Source organism: Leuresthes tenuis, unplaced genomic scaffold, assembly GCF_036924035.1.
Source record: "Leuresthes tenuis unplaced genomic scaffold, fLeuTen1.0.hap1 SCAF_14, whole genome shotgun sequence".
In the NCBI taxonomy this organism is placed as follows: Eukaryota; Metazoa; Chordata; class Actinopteri; order Atheriniformes; family Atherinopsidae; genus Leuresthes; species Leuresthes tenuis.
Window position 1 is genome coordinate 7,344,467 of NW_027325368.1, and position 23,955 is coordinate 7,368,421.

The 23,955-nt window shown below is 38.9% G+C and overlaps 1 protein-coding gene across 1 annotated transcript in view; it reads left to right on the forward strand.

Moving 5' to 3' along the window:
* The window catches only part of st6galnac3 (ST6 (alpha-N-acetyl-neuraminyl-2,3-beta-galactosyl-1,3)-N-acetylgalactosaminide alpha-2,6-sialyltransferase 3), a 95,341-nt gene that overhangs the window by 43,845 nt on the left and 27,541 nt on the right, over positions 1 to 23,955 (forward strand). Inside the window, exon 3 of the mRNA XM_072363115.1 lies at positions 3,691 to 4,100. Coding sequence (XP_072219216.1) covers positions 3,691 to 4,100 — 410 coding nt within the window. The remainder of the gene's footprint in view (positions 1 to 3,690; positions 4,101 to 23,955) is intronic.

Below are 23,955 nucleotides of genomic sequence, written 5' to 3' on the forward strand. Positions count from 1 at the left end.
TCAAGGTGATCTTTATTGTCCCCCTATGGGATGTTTACTGTGTAGCAGCACTGACAGACTGCCATTCAACATGAAAACATGCATTGACAGAACAACAGTAAATACATAAATTGTAATAAAACTAGTAACAACATGTGGGTAAAGTGCAAGATTAAAAACAATGAGATGAGAGTGGAAATATAAATAAAAATGTAAAAATAGACGGTCATTGGTTGTTCTGGAAGCCAATGGCTGCAGGGACAGATGGGTGCTTGAGTCTGTCGGTCCTGCACTTAGAAGCCTTGTATCTGCGACCTGATGGGAGAACCTCAAACTCGTTAAAAAGAGGGCGACAAGGGTCAGAAAAAAATTGGCTGAGCTCAAGCCTTGTACAGAACGAAAAGGCCATTTGAGGATGTTCCTGGAATTTTGCTGTACACTTTGACAACTCTGCACTCGTTTTTTCTTTAAGGCTTTCATATCATGCAGCAGCTTTTGTATCCAGTATGAAAGACTTGAAACTCATTACTGGCTATGCGTTTTGCTCAGTGTGTAAATCATTAATTTCACTCCTACAGCATTGTACAAAATGGCAATTTTGATCACCAGTTTTGGACTCTCCACATAGCAAATTGGTGTTTTTCATGTGAGATCTTACATATCCTACCCTGGTTTTGAAACAAATTAGTTGGTTCCTGTTTTGTGGGATGATTAGTTTGAACTGCTCATTTTGATCGTTAAATCTAACTTCCCGGTTAGGAAAAGTCCTACTTTGTGTTAAAATAGACACTTGTTAGAAGGTCATCTTCTTTCTCTGTCTTGTTACTACAGATTTCCATTGAATAATCCACAGGAAGTCACCTACATAAACATGTTTTATTGTAACACTGTAATTGCTCCTTTTCTGATAAATTCAGACTGATTTGAGATGTATATCTCAACCACCTTTTTTGCACTTTCAGCTTTTCAGTAGTTGAGAATGTGCGGGCAACGTTCTCAAGTTATAAAAACAAGTGATAAGGCACTGCAGCATTTTCCACTGTGATATATTCCCTTTGACTTGGGTCTCTGTTCTAATTACCTTTCTGTCTTATGGCTGTTTTGTGAACTGCTGCACGGCCCTGCTGAAGCTGCACTATCAGAATTGATGGAAGTTACAGGTTTCTTATTGTTTCTTTAACTAGATCTCTAAACTTTAAACTTTGAATCAAGGCTCATTTAAGTCACAAAAATGGACACATTGGGGTAGAACTGCAACAACTCTAAATTGCTTATTAAATGTGCTTGATTTTGAGGCATTATTATAGTCAGACCTTAAAAAGTTTGACATTGACTTTCAGATGAACTGTGATTTTTTGTTAATAATATGTATTCTTGAAACTTCAGCTTGTCTCTGTTGATGTGAACTTAACCCTAAAAGTTACCACAGTGACTTCAGACCTGAGCTTGAATTTGGCTTGAAACCTTTCTTTTAGACTTGTCTAAATTAGTTTTGACTTGAGCTTTGACTTTTGCCTGCATATTTGACTCTATTCATTCATGTAATTTCATACTTGACTTGCACCCTCCCGATCCATTCAGACTCGGCTTTTATGATTAGAGACTTGAGCTCGTCTTGTGCCAATTACTTTAGAACTCATTTAGACTTGAATTGACCAACTCAACACTTGATTTGCTTGAATTAACTTGAGACTTGGTATTATCTCAGTTTACAGCAGATATAACTTGGTTTAGTTTCTATCTAAATATATTTAGACTTAACTCGGATTAAACATCTTTAACTTAATACCTAAGTTGGACTCTGACAAAAATGAATGAGAACTTAAGCAGACATAACTTGGGACTTATTTATAGTCATTTTAGGACAAAGATGCAAGTTATCAAAGTTTTTCACTCCTTCAGTCAAAATTACAAAAATATGTTGCTTGTTCAGTTCGTGCAGTTCGATGCAAGTTCAACACCCATAAACAACAATTGCTTTTTCACTTGTAGGTTTTGTTCAGTCAATAACGTGAAAACAATTAAAACAACTCTGTTACTTCCTATAATGTTATTAAGTTGAGGTTTTAGAGGATTCATGTTTAGGACTAAGCTACAACACACTGCCACCGTTTCAATTCGTCTCCCAACAACTAAATTTCTCATTGTCTTCGAAGCTAATTATGGGTCATTATTGCCTGCATCTACAAGTGAGCCATGCAGTCATTTGTTTGTTGAGACTTTGTCAAAAAGACTGTAAACTGAGACGCAGGGTGGATTTTTAAAAACCTAAAAAACTATTATCTGTGCTGGATTATGGTGATGTCATTTATATGCATGTTTATTCGCACTGACTTCATGCCCCGGATAAAATCTACCACAGAACACTGAGGTCCATCACAAATTTTAAAACTCTCCCTCACTTCTGTACGTTTTATTATCGGGTTCGGATGGTCTGCCTATAGACTCAAACACTGGCACATTGTTAACTAAGGTATTCTTAGCCTTCTGTCATGCTGCCAGCAGATCTAAGTTCTTCAAAAAAGTTCAGAAATCTGTTGTCTTCCCGTTTAAATTTGCTGCCACATACACTTGGCATCAGCTCCAAAACTACTCAATCTTAAACAGCTGGTTTCACAAAATAATTTAAACACTGTAGATGTGAGAACATCAGCATCTAAGTGCCACCCTTATTCAGGATGGCTGCTGTGAATGATGCTTTTTTCATAGTTTGTGATGTTTGTAGCTTTGAGAGCTTTGCTGTTTTGTTTCATGTGATTTGTACATGCAGTCATTTATTGTTGTAGCTACTGCCTGTCTTGGATAGGACACTTAAAAAAAAGAGATTTTATATCTCAAGAGTTTTATTCTCCTGCATCTCCTGTCTGATGCAGGTTGTTTTCAGCTATACAGACTTTTAAACAACTTAAAAAAAACCTCCAACCAACATCTTTTTCTTACTAGGCCTAGATGAAGCTTTCTGTGACAGTATTGAAAATAGTCAAATTAATGTGGAGCTGACCTTGTCTGCCCCTCAAATCTTTGTCGATTGATAAAACACATTTCTTTCACACTTATCCTCAGTTTCCCACACTCGCACACTCAGTTCAACACAATACTTTAGAAAATGGCAATGAGAGATGTTGCTTGTAGTTCTGACCATAAAAACACTCATGATGAATACAATAAAAGACACAACAAATCTTTACGATTTTACATATTTGTTCCTTCATTCACAACAACAAAACAAATATACTGTAAATTATTAACAGAATTTGATGAAATGGAAACAATGAATACAATAAACGAAAAATCAGCCTGGTCTAGTTCTTGTATATCTGGAACTTCCTTCCCTCTCCTCCCCCTCTCTGTCGTCCTCTTCCTTCACATCTTCTGGGTTCCAGTGTTCCAAAGCTAAATTAGCTGACACAAGACCCTTTGATCGATCTATTGAAGGTTTGATCGGTGTGTGAACAATGACTCTTTCACTGTTTCCACCTGTTTGATTGTGTGCTAATTGGGTTCAAGCTTTGCTGACTTGAGTGTACAGTATTGATTGCTAGAACTCTGTAAACGATCATCATCTGTAGGCAATGATTTATGAAGAAATGCGTCTGTAGAGTTTTGCAATAACAATTCAACTAACTTGAATCATCTCGATTTGTTGCTCTGTAGTGAGTAGAAAATTAAAAGACTTTCCCATTCGTAACTGAGCTGCTTTCTCTCCTCCAGCCCCTGAAGCTGCAATGTGAGCTGTGCAGCATCGTGTCCAGCTCGGGTCAGATGTTGGGACAAGCTGCCGGCCCGCAGATCGACCGCTCTCCGTGCATCTGGAGGATGAACAATGCTCCCACACGGGGATTTGAGCATGATGTTGGCCGACAAACCACTCTGAGGGTGGTCTCCCACACCAGCGTCCCTCTGCTGCTGCAGAAGCCGCAGTACTTCTTCGGCCAGAGCAACGACACCGTCTACGTTGTGTGGGGGCCGCTGCGAAACATGAGGAAGGACGGGAAGGGCATTGTGTACAACATGCTGCGACAGGCATCTGAGAACTACCCCCATGCTCGTATCTATGTCACCACAGAGGACAGGATGAACTACTGTGACATGGTTTTCAAGAAGGAGACAGGAAAAGACAGGTGAGCCGAACTACAATCAGCTTTTTCAGTGATTGTTTCTCTTTTTTTGGCTGAAAATCACTGAATTCCACTACAGATCACCAGTGTTTCCTACTGACAGATTTTCCACATTGCTTTGCTATCTACTCTTCTGTTTACTTAATTATGACCTTATTGATGCAGATGGTGTGCTTAATGCCCTGTGCCTTTTCTGGTTTCAAAGCCTCCCTTTCATGAGTTTTTATCAAAGTAAGTTACTTAACTTTGCCTCTAGTCATGACATTGGAGGCCTTTTTAAAAAAAAAGCTTAGAGGGATAGACATCAGCCAAATGCTGGTCTGGGGAAAATCTAGTTAATGATATAGCATGATTCCGGCAGTCTTGCTAAAGACCTTAAATCCAAACTGTTTTCCCAACTTCACCGACAGTGTCTTGGCACATTCTGTATTTCCGAAAACGGTCAAATGATTCAAGCTGCAGATCAATAAAAGCGCTGTTTTTATGAGACTTTTCATCATTGTTTGTAGGAGACATTTGGCAAGATACAATATGCTGTAAAACTGTGCACTGTCAGTTAAAGACAGACCCACCACATTACTCCCTGTTCTATCAACTCTCCAGTGAGAATTGCAGGTTAATGACTATGGGAATTAGGCTGCAGGCGGACTATTGTTTATGATGAACCTCATTTCTCTGACTAGTTTCTGCTCATTTCCGTGGAGCTCTGCACCCCTGTCTCTTTCACATGTCATTTAGGCCTCTCTTAACTTCTTAAGAGGATTAACATGTTCTGTAATAGGCGTACTATCCATTCCATTTCAGCTCCATTGTCTGGTTCTTATTCAGGATGGCAGGGTTAACAGTGAATTTCATGTAGAGCGTCCACATTCGGCTTGGCTCAGCTGTTCACAAGGCCCTCAAAGCGCAGACTGAGGCGTGGGATTAGGGAGGGATGCTCAGGGAGAGGAATCTCATTACAGGACATAATGCTTCAGGGAGAGACGCAGCGCTTCAATCATCGCTGATTGGTAACACAGACCATTCTCGAGGTGTAACAATGAATCACATCAAATGAATATGTGATGAGCACTGAGAAGTTCTTTTTCTCTGTTTGTCTCAAATTTGGCTGCAAAAATTTCAGTACTGGGGCACAATGAGTGTCCATGGAAACAGCTTTTAAATTAGCTTGAACACAGCATATTTTTATGTAATCAGAAGGAGAGAAGTGAATAACTGGTGTCATTATATTGAGTTAATACAGTGTGATATGTCCCCGCAGCTCTTTCTTACTCATTTACCAAAGACATCCTCTAACATTAAAGTCTTTGCTGAGACCACAGCAACATAACACACACTCTTACTTCAACGGCTCCTCTGCCTTTACACTGTAATTTGTGTGTCTGTGCATGCGTGTTCGTTGGTTTACTGTAAGCGCTTGTGGTGCAGGGATAATCATCAGCTTGGAGAAGATGGAACAGTGATCGAACACAACTCTAATTATCCAGATTGCTGCCAGCAGCCGAAGAGAGGCGACATCGCAGATTCCACTTGCCTGCTTGACTCAGGCGAACACAATGGCAGTGCTGCTGACTGATTCTCCAGCCGACCGTGTAAACGACTCTCAGCCTGAGATTCAAATGATCTGTCAGGGTCATTTCTGGACAGAGCTGTGGAAATTAAACTCGGAGAATTAGATGAGGGGTTATCGCAACATTAAAGGGATTGCAGTGAAGGCCACCCCAGTCTAGCTGATTTAAGTTAGGAGAAGCTCAAAAAGACGAAGGATTTCTGCACAGACACTTTTGAATTCAAATTTGCTGAATCCTCTCAGGGTCTTTGCTGGGACCAATTTAATATTGACCATCCATTTCTGTTTTTGTAGTTACCACAACAAAGAAAGGTATGCATCAATCAACGTCAATCAACATGCACCTTTGACTTAAAATTGACAAATTTCTAAGAGGGGGGCTGCGCGGTGGTGTGGTGGTTAGCACCATCACCATCACCTCACAGCAAGAGGGTTCTAGGTTCAATCCCTGCCTGGGGCCTTTCTGTGTGGAGTTTGCATGTTCTCCCTGTGTATGTGTGGTTTCTCTCCAGGTACTCCAGCTTCCTCCCACCATCCAAAAACATGCATGTCAGGTTAATTGGTGACTCCAAATTGTCCATAGGAGTGTGTGAGTGTGCATGGTTGTTTGTCTCGTTTGTCTCTATGTAGCCCTGCGATGGACTGGTGACCTGTCCAGGGTGTACCCCACCCTTCACCCAATGACTGCTAGGCTCCAGCTCACCCGCTACCCAATTAACAGACTGTCAGTATAGAAAATGGATGGATATTTCTAAGAGGTTAATCAAAAAGCTTTGAATTTGATGGTGGTGACAAAACAGTTGCAGCAAGACTTCAGAAAGCTTTTTTTTGTTCTTTAAAAAGCAAAAAAAAAAATATTTATTTTAGTATGTATAGAGGTGGAGACTCCAAATTCATCCAGTAATTGACACAACATATCATGCTACAGACAGAATTCTAACCAAACAAATCATTCAATCATCCCTATTGTCAAAGAAAACTCAGCTGTCTCAGGTGTGATGTCGTGGGGATGTCCGGGTTCAGATCCGAACATGTGATGTCCTCATCTTTCCTCTCATCCATTCTGGCATCCTCTTCTGAAAACTACATTCAGTGTCTTACAGGAGCCCTGATAATGTAAATTTCAATGTTTTTGACTGCCTCTTAGCCATATGATTCATGTAATTGCGCACTGCAGCTGGAAGTCGCACGGCTGAGCCTTTCTGTTATCAGCTCTGCCTCCAGAGCTGCAGTCTCTGGCTGTCGGAGCATATCGGCACGGCCCTGTTAGTGGCGGTAGATAACAGACCTTACAATGACATAGGACTTAAATCACACTGTCACCTTACAGCACTGCCACCAGAGCCTGCATGACCTGGGTCTCTACCTCCCAGCCGGCTGCTCCTTCGTAGCAGTAGCACATGTTTGTGCTCATGTTTGTGTTTTTGTGTGGATGAGGACATGCATGTGTGACTCTTGATGGGACAGTACTTTATTCCTGAATCTTCATCCTCAAAATGTAAATCCTTCTTTCAGAAGGTTTGCTCAGTGTTTCTCAGCTGCAGAATGCAGATCAGGCTCATTTTAGCTTTTGACAATTTCTTTGTAACCTCTCGACTTTGCAACTTATTGTGATCAGTTAAGGATTTGTAGCTCGTCTGCAGATGGGTCAAAGTATTGTAACCTGACTGCTAACAAGAGCAAAGTGCAAGGAGTTTGTTGCTCCACTGCTGGCCTCTCAATAATGGCTGCAAGTACAATGCACATTCATTTTGATACTATTATTATTGCTTATCAGGCTCTACATGGTGAGATTATCTTGCTCTCAGATAATATCCCCATAAGAATACATTTGAAGTGTACTTGTTTTATAAGTGATGCCTTGTACTACTCATATCTGGCCTAACATTAACATTCTTAATTTTTTCTAAGAAAGCATTTAATATTTCCTCTGAGTGATTAGAAATAATTTAATGACTCATTCTGGATACAGAGGAGTATGCAAATTTTCCATCAAATGAAAGAAATGTTGAACCTGGCAACAGACAAACATATGAAGTGAAAACTGAATTATAAATTGATTTCCGGGAGAAATATGGTATACGTATGCATTTTCCTTCCATCAGCAGCTGTATGTAAGGTCAAACTACACTCATAGGACACATCTGGTAGTTAAGATAAAGTTTAAGCAACTTTTTCATTAACTGCTGAAGCTCCAGCCTTCAGGAGTTTCTTATAAGCTTGTCAAACTGATTTAAACCCAGCTGGCAATCTCCTTTCAATGGTTTTTATAGAAATTAGTAAGACTATTTCATCTTCATAATGGGAGTAATTTGTTCTGTTTGAGACCTTTGAGAAATGTGTATTTTCTTTTCTTTTGACAGTAGTGATTTATCTTTTGTTGGTTATTTACAGCTTTCAGAGTTAGGAACTTTGTCTTTTTTGTTTAAAAGTGACTTTCTCCTTTTCTAAATAACCAGAATCTATCTGGACTGCATACTATTAACTGTTTTGACCTTTTTGTTTTTCAGTCAAACCAATCAAATCCATTTTTATGATGAAATCACAGGCTTTGTGCTTAAGATGTTTCTTTTAAGGGACTGGATAGTGTAGTGGTATGATTGCCAGCTTTCATGTGGGAGATCTGGGTTCAAATCCCCTGCATGAAAGGTACTATCTCCAGTAGGGGTCCTTAGGCAAGACCCCCTTACCCTATCTGTAAGTCGCTTTAGATAAAAGCGTCTGCTAAATGCATAAAAGCTGTAAAACTGTGAGCTTTAATAAACACACACAGACCTTGAGATGCACAGCAGTTCTGTGCATGCTCCTGTTTTAAGATTTTTTTCATACACGCACTGGACTCCTGAAGTGTTCTGGAGCTGTTCCTGAGCCGTGAGAATGCAACATTCACTCCGGACAGCATCATCTGCTACAGTTTATTTCTGCTTCACATCCTGGGTCCTGCACGATCTACACAGACCAACTTCCCTCCCAACCTCTCCATTTTGCCTTTTGCTTTTCCAGCCGTAGGAGCACATCTCCAGCAGAAAGTCTCCTGTTTTGCGCCTTCTTCTAAAAACTTACGGGGGTTCATGTGTGAAAACGTCTATGGATAGTATGATGTGGCTTCAGTTTGCTTCAAAAGACAGAACTACATTTAAAGCTGTCTTTCCATCTTTGGAGTTGAAAGGTTTTGCATGTGATAGCAAACCAAACAGTGGTTTATATTTTACTATTTTCGAAACATGCAAAAGTAAAATAATGTACAATAACCCGCCCCCAGAGTGAGAGGCTATAACCATTTGTCATGTCACGTCTTAAGATGGTAGTGTCTAAACACAGGATTAAAGCAAGCTAGAATAGATAGTGTGTTCATATTTAGGTCAGTTTGCCTACAATAAAATCAATAAAGAAAACATAGTGGGTAACAGCTCCTGAATATTTCATTGTACTGAAAGGAGAAAAGATTTTGACCCTGCTGATCAGGCAAAGACCAGATTCATACAATGCACAGATCTGCTAATAAAACATGTGTAATAGTGAAGATGCATTAAAAGTAACCTTCAATAACAATAGAGAAGAAGACTCATTCATTCTTCTTCATACTCGATGTATTGCAAATTCCTCTCATCACACTGCTACATATACAGTGTGCAAGTACATCAAAGGTTACCTGATTATTATGAGCAAACAAAGAAGAAAAAGACGTACTTTTGTATTTGCTGTTATAGTCTTCAGAATTTTTTTGTGTCATGTGGGACCTCATACTATTGATATACACATCTTACATGAACAAAAGAAATGTGGTCAAAAACTGCACAATTGGTATATCAGTGTTTTCATGAGAATCCAGGTGTCATTTGGTCATAGCTCATTTATTTCTTTGTAACAGAAATCACTCAGCAGGGCTGACAGTATGAAATTTGCACAACTTGTTTTTACATACTTTATTTTATAGCATCCAATTTGGTTCCAATTTAACTCCAGCTGGGATTTTATAATGAAAAAGAGACATGGATGGGACAGTAAAGACGCAGGTGACACGCTGGATTTATTTCTGATGAGCATTTTGGTTTATTGGTTACCAGATGAGAAGAAGCAGAGTGTGCATTCATATTGCATGAAAGGAGGATCAAACAGAGAGGCTCGACTAAATGTGAATCTGTGAATTTGAGAAATAATAACTTGTGGAAACGACCTGAATAAATGGCAACAAACAGGCCCAAAGAAAAGTTTGACCAAAGAAAAATTAAGAACATGCTATTAATGCCTCTGGTAAAGTCATTGGTCAAACTCATGATGTGAAAATCAGCAACGAGTCACTTAATATTAGTTGCTCCCCTCTCATAGGCCTATGTATGTGTGGGAAATTTTTCTTTAACCCATTTTTACTAGCTTGAATGCCATGGCTGTGTAATTACGCTTCATAATCTCCAGCTGTCCACTTCATTTGAGTGTAAGCACCCCTGGCAGTCAGCGCTTACTCATCTTAAAATAGCTTCAAATGAAACACTCATTTAGCTCAACAGCTTCTCATCTCTGTCATAATCGCTGTATAAGAGATTCTGTTCAATATTTGTGAACAGCTTTTAACCAACTGCGTACTTTTGTGATTTGGTCCGTACATCCACCTCTTTTAGTTTGACATTGTTTGCATCCTCACAGCTCACCAGAAGACCACATAGAGGGATAGAAGGGCTTTTTGCTCAAAGATTCCTTGTTATGGAGTGAGCATGACCCTGGATTGCAGCTCTTTGTGGTTAGTTCTAGTTGTCACAAAGTGGACACACTAAGAGGTATATTGTATCAGACCCATTAAAAAACGTATTAAACTCCCCGTTATGCAAAAGACGAAAGATCAGATCGAAATGGACAATATCATTCAAAAGGTGGCTGAACCCTGCAATCTACATCTGAGTGAGAAGATTTTTTTGCAGCCGCTATGGGAAAGAGCAACAACGATAATGCGCTAAGAGAAAATATATGGTCATAGAAATTAAAATAGTGATATTAGAAATGCAAAATGGATGATACTGTGCAGGCTCTGAAACTCTGAATGTCCCTTGTTTGAATTAAAAATTAAAAAATATTAAAAAATATATGGACTAAGTTTGTCAGGCCGTTGGCTGTATAGACATACACTGACCGCGGCTTTGTCTTTGTGTTTTTCATGCACTTGCTGATATTTGTAACCTGTCGCACACTGTGTGAGCAACGTGCTTGAAAAAAGAAAGTCTGAAAAGACGTACCAGCTTGCACACTCTTCCCGTAGCTCTCCCTAACAGCCCATCATAACCCAAGAAGGCATAACTGTTGCATATTTTACAGAAACATTAAAACAGCTTAAAAGTGAAGCAGAAGAGTGGGAACTGTATATGTCTGTGTGCATATTGTACTTCCTGTAAAACTTGTAGTGCTACTCCTGCAGAGTAGTTATGCAATGTTCTCAACTCTTTTAGAAGAAGACTGCAGATTTTCAATATATAAACAGAAATCAATAACAAACGCAGTAGATTAAGAATAAATAAAACATGATAAAGCTACAGTTATGTAACTTTCAATATTATTAATCTCTTTCAACATAATCTCTTTAGTATTGGCTGTGTACGATATTTGGATAGAACCCTGCATTACCATTACACCAACTTTCCTGAACAACTGCATGTCCTCCAAAAGAGAAAACCCTCTGAGAAAGTGTTGCTGAGTGCTGCACACACTTGTATGTGTTTGAAAGTGGAGGCAATATGGCTTCCAATCAATCTGAGGAGAGGGTGCCGTCATCATCATCATCATCAGCATCAGCGGTTTCAGTTCTCGTCTCCACATTTCAACATGTGGTGCTCTCTGTATCGATGGAATCTTTTTAAGAGAAATGCAGCCACACTCAAGAACATTCAGCTGAAGATGCAGAACGCAGAGCGGTGATTGCTCTCCGTCTGCAAGCTCTCTCGTGTTTTTGTCTGTCCATCTTAATCTCATGAAGACAGTATCTCATGAACATTGTGGTTGATTTGGTACCAACACATTAACAGTTTATGTGTTGGATAATGAACTGATCTAGATTTTGTGGTCACCCGTCAACTAAAATCACTTAAGAATTTGCTGGCTTGTTAATGGCAATATTTCACACACATTTCTAATCCTATAAATTGATGAAGTGATGACATTTAATATCCAAAAGGTCAAATGTTATGGTGATTTTAATGTTGTCCAAAAGACCTTTCTGTCTATAACCCAGATGCATGGATATGACTTGTAATGCTTATCCACTACAGAGGGGTACTGCTAATTTATATTTGTGCATTTGTAATTTTACAGTGAATTAGCTCAACAGATGCAGCAGAATGTTTGAAAATAATGTGACTAATTTGTCTTAATGAGTCATGGAAGTCTAATTTATAAAAATAACCCAACAAAGACACATGCATCTTCATTGATCTGGTACATTGTGTTAACACACACAATTAACCTTTCACAAAACCTGCTGCTCAGTGATTAAAAGGTAGGCCATTGGATGTCAGCTGTGTTATTCACAACTTTGCTGTGGAGGTTAGAGTTGTCTGGAAGAGCTGCACATCCAACATTTTTCTGGAAAGCTAAGATTCTTAATACATTCTCAAAACATTCAGGCAACTCACTTTTAAAAGCTCCTGACAAAAATAGTATTTTTTTCATTGACAAGGGCCCAGACAATTCAGTTAAGTAAAGCTCTTATCCCAGCAGAAAAAAGATTTTTGCAACATATAGAATTGGTTTTGTGTTATTTCCAGTGCTCCAATAGCTGTGCCTCCTCTTTCACATGCGCTGTCTTATAATTCTGGTTTGCACATAAACATCCATGTAATCAGGATTTCAAAATAAAGCTACTGTTGTTAGCTTTGATTGGAGCTTCCTCGTTCATCTCCACAAGCTACAACAGAGTTTATGCTGCAAAAAAAGTGCATGTCCCTGTTCTGCTGTGTTAACTAGCTGTAAAGTAACTTGCTCTGGACTGACTCATATAGCCAATGAACCTTGATGTGTAACTTCTAACTGCCAGCAAGGGAAGCTCTGCATGAAGCAACATGGCTGAAACAAGTTCCTTGTGCTTCCTGTTTGTACTATGAAGGGGAAACTCTTTTCCAGTTAGTTTTTTTTTAGAGTTTCTGAGGTTAAAATGTGGAGACATGCACTCATCATGACAATGACTACTATTCTTTACAAAGAATGTAAAATATAATTTTCTTTGCTGAAATATAGACTAGGCCTTGGTACGGCATTGAGCTGTGTTCTGATTGTGTGTTCAGGCTAATAGCTCTCGACTATAGTCATCTGCATGTGTCTTTCCTCAAAAACTTTGAATGGCCATAGTTTTTTTCCCCTTTCATTGTGTTCACATCTTTGTTACTCGGTGCCAGCAACACTTTGAGTGATTCTGACTGTTTGGGGAAAAAGTTTTATTGTTTAGTTTTAGTGCTTTTTAAAGAGACCAAAATCTAGCATAAGCTAACCCAACTCCACATGGTGCTTGGACAACTGTCAGTTTACTTTTGGTATGCTTCAGAGAGACAATTTCAAGACAATTTTTCCAGAATAGGAAGGGGTTAACATTAATTTCTATAAACCTTCAATGTCAGTCAGGTCATTACTGAGAAAAACAATTCCACTACACGGACAGATCAAATTTCATGAAACAGAAATGAGATTCTCCTTGCAATCTGCCTCACTTCATTGTGCTTTCATCAGAAAATGTTTGCACTGTAGCTTTTAAGTGTGTCAGACAAAGAAGTGTAGCAAAAACCCTGAATGATTCCAACTTAAAATGAAGGAATGTGATAGAAAACAATCACTGAAGCATGTTGATTCAATCTGTGTGCTGGCGTGTTTGTGAGCAGCCACTGAATTCAACGTCAAATAACTCTGGCAGTACACAGTCTTGTGCGAAGTACGTGACTGCATCTGTAATTGTTTCGTGTTTTCTGTGTCAAGAGAGGAAACAGCCGATAGCAGGATTGCTGCTGTCAGGTCATATAGGAGATGAGAACACAGCACTTGCAGCATTACCACATAACGGTAATTTCATGCTTATCACATCGGGCTGTTTAAAGAGAAAAGAGAGCAGGAAGATTCATCGTGTTCTTCTCCACATAAAGCAATGATTTCCACTGTATATGGCCCTAGAATGCTGCACTGTGTTTCATCTAGACCAAGAATTTGTCACTGAGCAAGCGTGTAATGACATTACTTCTGTGTTGAAAGCTTGTAATTGGTGTGAAATTAGCTTATTAAATGAAGCCACTGGAAACTGTGAGACATGAATAACCCTGCGTTCAGGGTGGCAGTTCGGCAGGTCAAAGGCGGTCAATTCAGAGAAGGAGGAAAGTCATCAGTGTCCATTCGAAAAGCAAGAGGGGATTGTCATTTTATGTGTTCATGTGACCCTGTCAGAGAAAGAAATCAGGTGTTTGTTTGAGGGAGAAAAGCAAACTCTCAGCTGAACGCTAAGTGCAGTCTTCCCTACCACTCATTTGCGTTATCATGTAAAGATGAACGCTTGTGCAATACCAACAAACTATTAACTGGACATCAAGTGAGTCAACAGACTTCAGTGTGGTGTGTCAAAAAGCCCAAAAATATTTTATCCTTGATCTGTGATTTTACTCTTACATTCTTGATTTACTTCACACTGTAAAAGCAAAAAAATATGAAGAAGAAAATATGAGATAAAATTAGATATCGACATCACTAAGTGCAGCTTTTTAATGTTTTGACCCAGTTTAGATTTTTTTTTCTTATAGATCAGCTTTAAATAAGCCGGATTCTTAGACCCAGATTTACTAATGCTCTGCAGCTGGTGCAAACTCAGGTGTTCAGGTGTTGAAGACCTGCTGTCAGTATTTACTGTGGAAGTGCAATGGTAATTTAGTGCTTCAAAGGAGCAGACACAGTTCACAGTTTTGTGCCTGGGCCTCTTTCACGAGTAATAACTTGAGTTTTCCTTTTGGAGCAACAATTTGGGAAGGTAAGTATTTAAATAAATAGCTCATTTAGTAAGTACAGCTTTTTTACTAAGCTTAGTGCTTTCAAATCTTTGCTGATTGGATTGTGTGTGAAGGAAAAATTCTCTTTTTATGTAACTTTTAAAATTGGCTGAAGGATAAACTGTCCAAAACTACTGCCAAGCTATGTTGTTATTAATTGACTGGAGGAAATTTAAGAGAATCTGGAATTTCTTACTAGTAGGAGTCGTGAAACACCTTCCACACCAGAACGTTTGGTTGTTTATGTTGTCTTTTTTTGTTTTATCTGTGTTTGTTGGATTTGTTTTAATAGACATACCATAAATGTGGTCACATTTTCACCTGCATTGCCCCAACAGTGCAGAAGAACACTGGTATTATATTACTAAATGGCGAGGTTGCAGTGACACACTGTCATGCAGAGATCTTGCTGTAAGCTCCCGTGATAAATTCCTAATAGTTAGTACTATAAATGTTTTATTGATGCTTTCAGCATGGCCATGAAGAACAAATCCAAGAAGCAGTCACATGACCAAACAACTGGATGGCATCTCAGTGTAATTTTAATCAAATATAACTATTTGACCTAATTTCTACCAACACGTCAACACCCCCACCAGAGAAAAAAACTCTGGACACTCCTGGCAGCTACACAGCCCGCCATCACGTTTCCCTGCTTTTCCAGCAAGCTTGCTGCCTCTTGGTCTTAATTTGAATGGCTTTCATTAGTAACTTGTGTTACTCATCTCTAGTTTTGAAATCCTATGTTGTGTATTCAGACACAGGCATTTGCAACACGTGTAAATATGTTTATAGTGGTTTTACAGTGTTGCGTTCATGAGAATGTTTGTGATGGTCAGTGATTCCACACAGCAAATCAGCCTTTTATTGTGTCCGGTGTTGGTAATAACTGCGTTAGGGTATGACGGCGTTACTAACGGCATCATTTTTTTTTCAGTAACAAGTAATCTAATTACTCATCAGTTAATATAAACATCTTGGACGTTAAAGATGAACGTAATAGTGTATAGAACATGAAAAATAATGTCACAGTTACTTTGCTGAGTAACTAATTACTCTTACAATGAGGTAATTGAGTTACTAACTCAATTACTTTTTGGGACAAGTAATTTGCAACTGCAACTAATTACTTTTTTAAAGTAAGATGACCAGCACTGATTGTGTCTTTCTTTAATGAGCCATTTGGTTAGCTTCAAACTGTTCTATAAAAGCAGAAACGCATCTTTGTATATTTGGACACAGGAAAGGGCCACAGGTGATGCTGAATGCTACAATATGGAGCATGCACATGTATGTCATATATGTACATATAAAGATTATGTAATTAAAAACATGACTACAGAAACCTGCAAAACTGTTTAATTAGCAGCAAACCCCCATTTTACCATTGTCATTCAACAACACTGAATGAGAGAGCCTAAAAATATAAACTGCACAGCACTATGTTCCTGTTTGGAGATTAAACTTGTGGGCTGTTGCTGTACTATTAGTATATAAACACATTTACTTCGGGTCATATGATTCATTGCTGTTGTATAGGTATCTGCAGGGGCTGCCATTAACCCCCCGAATAAGCTACAAAGCTCTGGTCTATGTGCAGTCAGTCTTTCATACATACTGAGAAATCCACTTCTGTAAGGATCCGGCTTTGTAAAGGCTTTTATGGCCACACACACACACACACATGTCTATATCTATATATATATCTATATATATATAGATATATATATATATAATGGAATTAGACATAAAATGTGACCTTTCTTCTCACATTTTATGTCTAATTCCATTTTCTGTGGTAGGAAAACCACAAATGACTTTCATGTCACCAACAGTTACCTTACAAAAATGACACATTTGTCATACCTGCTTCTGTATAACCCTTCTTACTTTTTGAATAAAATCTCTTCACAGTGGAGGCTTACATGAGCACGTCTGGCTTGCACAAATCAGTTATTCAACCAGCTGGGCAGTGACGCAGGTAGACGTGATGGTTAGCCTGCAGCCGTAAAAGCTGTAAATGCATTTTCGACTCTGCTCTGCTGCACCCGAATAAGCTCCACCAGACAAAATCTCTCAAACACACACCTGCATTGCCAGCCATGTAGCAGGCCAGCCTCATCTAATAAGCCTTATTAGATCAAATGTCTGTGTGGCTTCAAGAAATAACACCCTGAAGACATAAAAAAATAAAAATAAAAAAAGTCTCATAACACAAAGTGTCAGCTTGCATTAAGTATGTGTCTATGCACCAATGTTCCCTCCACAAATTCTTGCATATTTACTGTTTAGCGCAATTTTCTTAAGCTTTCTATACATTTAAAACCGTTTTTCCCAGGCCTGATCATCTGAACCTGCATATTTTAGATGTTTTTCTGCTCCAGCCCACCTGATCCAAATGAATGCATCTCCTCAGCAGCTTGTCATCAAGTCCTGTACAAGCCTGTTGATGACCCATAAGTTTAAGACAGGTGTGTTCAAAAGGAGAGGCACCTAAAACATGCAGGGCTGCGGGTTTGGGACCAGGATTGGGAATTACTGATTGAATCATCCTTATTTAAGCTTTACAAGCAAAAACAAATAAGATTTTAATCATTGCAGTAGAATATAAGAAAAAGCAATAAGAGCAGTGTGAGCAATATGAACAGGAAAGTGAAAAATGATATAGTTAACAATAAAATTAATAATTTGTTTAAAGGAAAAAGGATCACATGAATATAAATTTAATATCATGAATCATCTGTGAAACATTAGAAGACTCCCTGCATGGGCAGTGTATCGTAAGTAATAAATGAGAGCATTAATGTGTATTTCTAGCGATGCTAATGGTTTACAAATATCTTGTGTCCTCACATTAATCTGGTCCTCGGAGGGCCATAAACGCTTGTAGTTTTGTCCAGATCATTGCTGAAAAAAAGCAATAAATTGTCTCTGTGCATGTTGCTTTGTGTGTGGGAGCAGAGTGTTTCGGTGTGAAGGTGAGAGTGTGTGAAATGCAGTGTGCTATGTATGTCGCGCTGTAGAATTTTACCACTTGCCGTCCTCCTGTTGCCGGTTCTCCTCCTCCTCTTCTTCTTTTCCCAGGTTGGCGTTTGCTATTTTACCTGCAGCAGGTGCAGAAGTCTGAATCAGACCAGATAATTTGCGCTCCCTCAGGGGTCTTAAAAAACTGCATGACTTAAACATGGTTGTATTTTTACACTTACTGTGGAATCACACTCATTCAATCTGCAGAACTGGTCGAGACATAAAATGCACAACGTGCCGCCTGCTGCATAATTTGAGACAACACTCCCTCTGTGATATCAAGTAATGCACTTAGTGTGCAGATGGTCGGACAAAGATGGATCTCCCATCGGTGTCCTAAGCAAGAAGAATGAGTGCAGCCATAATGCTCCGTGCAGCATCAGCTGTAATGCATCCTGTCAGTCAGGCTCTGTTATATGTTCAGCTCTAAATTGGATGTGAACTAGTCACTTTAGATTATAGTTGAAGAACACTGTGTGAAAAGGGAAACGGTCACCTCTTGGCAGCAGTATTAAAATCAGCTTGTAAAATTGTCAAGCCCTCATCTCCCCAAACAGAGCAATGCCTCCTCTCCTTCGGCTTTCTCAGCCAGTAACAAATAATAACTCAGCTGTTTGGTTTGCCTGACAAATACAAGCTTTGGGGGCTTTTTTCAATAACTGATGGTGCGCTTTACTTCTTTTTATGTAGTGTTCGACTTTTAAATGATAGTAATCCCAGCAAGAGACTTCTAGTCTGGAATTAGATCAACAAAGGCTTTGAGCCTTAGTAATATTGATACATGTCCAACTTAAATGAATACCACGTTGCACTCTGAAGTTATTTGTGCCCGAGGTTCAGAGTATTTTCGAAAACAGTGTTCCAGTGGACTTGGGTACAAGAAAACAATAGTTTCCTTCACTTTTATAACAGAATGAGATATTTTTCCAAAAGCCAGTTCTCATATTTAGTAGTTTAGAAAGGAATTTATGGAACCCAAACATAGGATTAACGAATGATTTGCAGTTGTGGGACTGAAAATTGCTGCCCCGTCACCTCTCATGAACAGCTGTTCACCTCATCTAAATCACCTCTTCCCACAAATCACATCACGATAGCCGACCTTACACCACATTGATTATCACAATGAACTGCAAGAACCTCAATATGACACATTATGAAGCATCATTTTTCAATTTACAAAATGAAATCCACAATCGCAGCTCAAAAAGGCAAATCTGCAAAATGGCTTTGGCACTTGACATCGGTGTTAAAGCTTCTCAAATTCAAGGACCTGAATTGTTCAGCTGTTTTGTAACTGGAATAAACCAAAAGAACAACACATGTTCACCATGTTAGATTTTTGGTTATGTAATGCATATATTTTGGATCAGTGTACAACCAGTAATTATCACTTCATTATGGTTAATCAGACATTTTATTAACAAAATAAATAAAAAATATCACAGTTTCGAAGCCAACATCACCAAATGTCTTGATTTATCCAAACATAAAAATAAATACTCAATCAACTGTCAAAAGGTATAAACAGCCAACATTCATGTTTGGGAAACTGGAAGGTGAATTTATTCCCTTGTGCTTAAAACACGCAATTAACTGAATAAATGGGAAATGTGAATGATTGAATTTCTACAATTAGTTTTCTGTCATATAATTTAAACTATTTGAATGATTAATCTTTTAAGTACACGAGCAGGGTTAGAATAAATGTACGTGTTTGGTCTACATGCTACAAAATACGTTGTTAAACAGTTATTAAAAACTTATTTAGTTATGGCTGACAGAGTTTTATGTTTATGGGTCGTGTTTCCTGTCATGTCGTGTGAACACTTGCCCGACAGAAAACAATAGCCTAAGCATAATTTACCGCCTCACAATTTAAAACCGTCGGATTGTGACACTACTTATTGAATGGGCAAACATCTGTTTTACACTGTCTGGTGACTGGGCTGACATTTAATAGATTACCTAAAGGAATCTGAGATCACATAGAGACCAAAGTGTTGGAAGTTCAGCATTTCTTTAAAAATATATATTATTAGAAACATAATCATTTGAAAATCCATATAATTTTCCCTCTAATTTCTATGAGAACTTATGGAACAGAGCATTGCTGTTTGCAGATAATAAGTACTTGAATATTCCTCAATGAGCTGTGCTGCTGCAGAAGCTGCTGACTGTGTTGAGCTGGCCAGGTCAACATCTGCACCCGTTTCTGTCACCTCCTGCAGTATCTATATGCTTCTTGATCCACTGTCATTGTTTGAGCATCTGTGGCTCAAAAACAACATATAGAAATTGAATTATTTTGATAATGAAATATTCATTATCTCTTAACATTGCAATGTGTTTAAGCTGCATAAATATATACTGTTCAGTGTATTCAGTATAGAAACTGACATGGCATGGTATTGTGTAAAAGTGTCAAATTAGTGATGGTATTACATGTTAAAGGAAGAATAATCCCTTCATTATTCCAGCTGTCAGATGTGTCAGGTTTCTGATTTGTGTGCAGCGTTATTTACCGTCGTCATAATGCGTTGTGATGAAGATGAAAATGTGAAATCGTGCAGCGTGCACTGTAAGCCTCCTGTAAACCCAGGAGCAAGAGGGTGTTACATATTAAGGTCGAAGCACATTTTTATGGGCAATGCCATAAATCTTCTTTACAGTATGTGAGACTGAAAAGCAGCCTGGGAGAGCTTAACGTTACCATAGTTACTGGAACTATTCCCTAATGTTAGGCTTTTTAAAGTATGACACCAGTGAAGAGGCTGCTCTAAATTATTTGAAGATCCAGGTGAGATTAACTGATTATTGAGCTTTAAATTGATGATTATCAGTAGTTCTATGTGTAATTCTGGCTTCTGGTCTTTGTCTTGAGCTCCGTCCCTGGAGAAATCTCTTAAATTGGACCTCATCTGTTTTGCTAATCCTTGGTTTTTACTCGCCACCTTGGGCAGGCTTCCCATTAACATGTTGAATAAGCTGAGGAGCTTTCAGAGTTTGCCTTTTTTCTTCTCTCTTGTATTTGAGTCAAAGTTGTACTTCTAACAAATTTATTCAGATCCCTGCTCACCTCCTCAGACCTTTGTTGAATGTCTGATTTTATGCTAAATAAATCCCCATAAATGGTTTCTGGCTGTTGTGCGTAGAGGTCCAAGCACTGTCGTCACTGTCAATAGGATACATGGCACCAACCCTGCCAGACTTTGCTTCTCTTTGAGGACAAAGGCGGTAATCTGTTATGAAGTAAAGCCTATTTGTTAAAACAGACCTCTCAATTGGCACGAGACTCTTCATACTCACCGTGAACAATGTATAAATCAGACTCTTAGTAGAACAGTTGCTATTTTCTCATGTGAAGTGAGTCTTGGTCTGGGTCATGAATAAAAGTGGAATTCTTTTACTCGAGGCTGTTTGTCATTTTGTTAAGTGGAGCTGTATAAGTTATGAAGTCCAGGTTGCAGTATATCAATATATTGTTCTATCAACAGTGTGGAAATGTTGCATGAAATGCATCTGAAGCCAAATTCAATATGCATTTTTATTTATTAAAGCAGGTCTAAAATGGAGTTGGGGGGAGGATGACATGGTGCCCCCTATGTTATTATGTTTGGATGTGAGTAAATTTTGCAACTAGGAACATCAGGATGACTTGATTTTTGGCCTTTTTAATATATATTTTTTTTTGTTGTCTTTTTAGTGTATCACATATCATGTGAGATACCGCGAGGAAACCAAAATTGGTGTGTGCACGAGCATGTGTGTAGAGCTACCACAAGGCTTTTGTCTTCATATTAAAGGAGACAGGTCTGCATGGATTCCTCAACCACAAATCAGAATCAGATTAACTTTCCTGGGTTTTCAATGTCATAATTTTCCTCTCTCTCCACACATTCTCTGCTGGGGACAGGTCAGGACTGCAGTCCAGTACCCGTACCCTCCTCTTCCTCATGCAATGTGTTTCTAAAGTGTACAGAGTGTGGTTTTGCATTGTCTTGTTGAAAAAGGCACAGACGCCCCTCTAAAAGATTTTTTTCTCAAAGGCAGCATATGTTTCCCTCAAATATCTTTTAACTCTTCTGCTTCAGTGGCTGTCATCACAGAAGTGTTAAATGAGCTTTGCTATGAGCATGGATACCACCCCCATACCATCACAGAGCCTGGCTTTCAGATTTGTTACTGAAAACAATCTGGAGGCTCCTTTTCATCTCTGGTTTGGAGCACATGGCATCCTTTTCTTCCCAAAAAATCTTCAGTACTGATTGTTCTGACCACAGGGCATGTTTCCACTGTGTGATGGTCCATCCCTGATGCCTCCAAACCCCCAAAAAGTCGATCAGCCCTTTGTACATGGTTAACATAAGGCTTCCTTACATAATTTTTTAAGTGGTACTTGTGAATGAAGTGCTTGACAAAGGTTTTTCCACCATGTGGTTATATGAGCTGTTGATGAATGATCACTCTTGATGCAGTGCCATCTGAGACATCAGAGATCGCTGGTGTCCAGCTTCCTCCCTTCCTGTTTATACCGTGAAATTCCTCCTTGAATCTGATATTCTGTACCGTGAATAGAAAAATATGCAAATCCCTTTGAGTCTTTCATTATGGAGCATTGTTTTTAAACATTTCAATGATTTTCTCACACATTTATCGACAAACTGGAAATCCTCTTTCCATCTTTTCTTCTCAAAGACTCGGCCTTTGTACCTCGCTGCTTTTGTACCAAATGAGGATTATAGTCACCCATAGAAAGAATATTTCCTCACTGCATAATTAGCTTTAAATTGCCACTGTCCCATTTTTTTCTGGAATGCGTTTCAGGCCTTAAATGCAAAAATGGATGTATATTAACAAAAAAATGTTCATATGTGCCACACCTTGACATTTAATGTAACTGTTGTAATTAGCTGACTCCTCTCTCGAATGGCTCAGAGTTTTTGGGGATGAAGTAATGCAAAGAAAGGGACACCATGTATCCTATGTACTGCTCTGTGTGTGGTCCAACATTTGAATGGGAAAGTTTAACCACAAAAACCTGGTTAAGCAGAGAAAATGCATTAACAGGTATATGGAAATATGTTCTATAAAGGTCAGCATTGGGTTCAAAAGCAAGGGTGATAGAAAGATGTTATGATGTAATATCTATGGCATCACTTGCCATGACTGTACCATTACTGTTGAGATGGCAAAATTAGGTTAAACCTATACAAACAGTCACTTTGGTGATTCCCTTATTTGTAACATCTGGTCAGCATTTAATATTTATTATGCACAAAAGCGCTGCTTGTTTTTTTTTGGGGTCGAGAGATTCATTTCAGAATGGTCTTACTGTTTAGTTTGTGACCTATAAAAGTCAAAGGCTGTGATGAGTGCATGGGGATGTTTTGTCAAGCTCCTTCTTCTCTTTCACTCAGGATCATTCAAGCAAAAATTTAGGGTCACTGGTTGAAAAAATAATATCCAAACATTTACGACGCAGACTTATTTAAATTGAGCATCATTTTGGGCAGCTGTCATTCAATGTTTGCACACTATCCCGCATCTGGCCTAAGCTGTGCAACACTATTTTTGTTTAGAGCTGCCAAAAATCAGCTATTGAACTCTGGATGAACTGTAGGCAGTTCAGTAATCCTACAGTAATCTTTTTTTCTCCTTCTGCCTGAACCCAAACAAAATCAGTCATATCAGACTCCAGCTCACATTCACTTTCTTCTGCTTTTTTATTGTAAAGATTAGAACATAAAAACAGCGCAGAACATACTATACTGAGGATAAACACATGTGTCAAGCACATTTACAGACAGACAGGAAAAATCTGTGTCGATTCCATGGTTTACAGTCACATAAAGTCATCATAACTCTTGGATTTGGTAAAGCAGCGACAGGTTGAAATAAATGTTGTGATTGCTGCTTATTAATATTGTCTCTGTCAATTAGAAATCAGACCTGCCATCTGTGTTTCTTCTTCCCTGAAAATAAAATGGTGGGGCTGTCGACAGGTGACAGGTGGGTTGTGGAAGGGCTGCTAGATGACAGGTGTCCTGTTTCCATGACACCAGAGCACATGCTCATTAGCATCTCACCAGTGTCCCACGTGGTGTGGCAGAGTGCATGCATCATGTTTAAGCGCTCAGTCTTTGGCCACTGTGACGCTGACACCTGCTCCCCTCACAGTGTGGTTGGTTACAGTTGTGCTCAGGTTGGAGTTTGACGTTGTTTAGATTCAAATCTGAAAAAAAGAGTGGTTCTTTTTCCA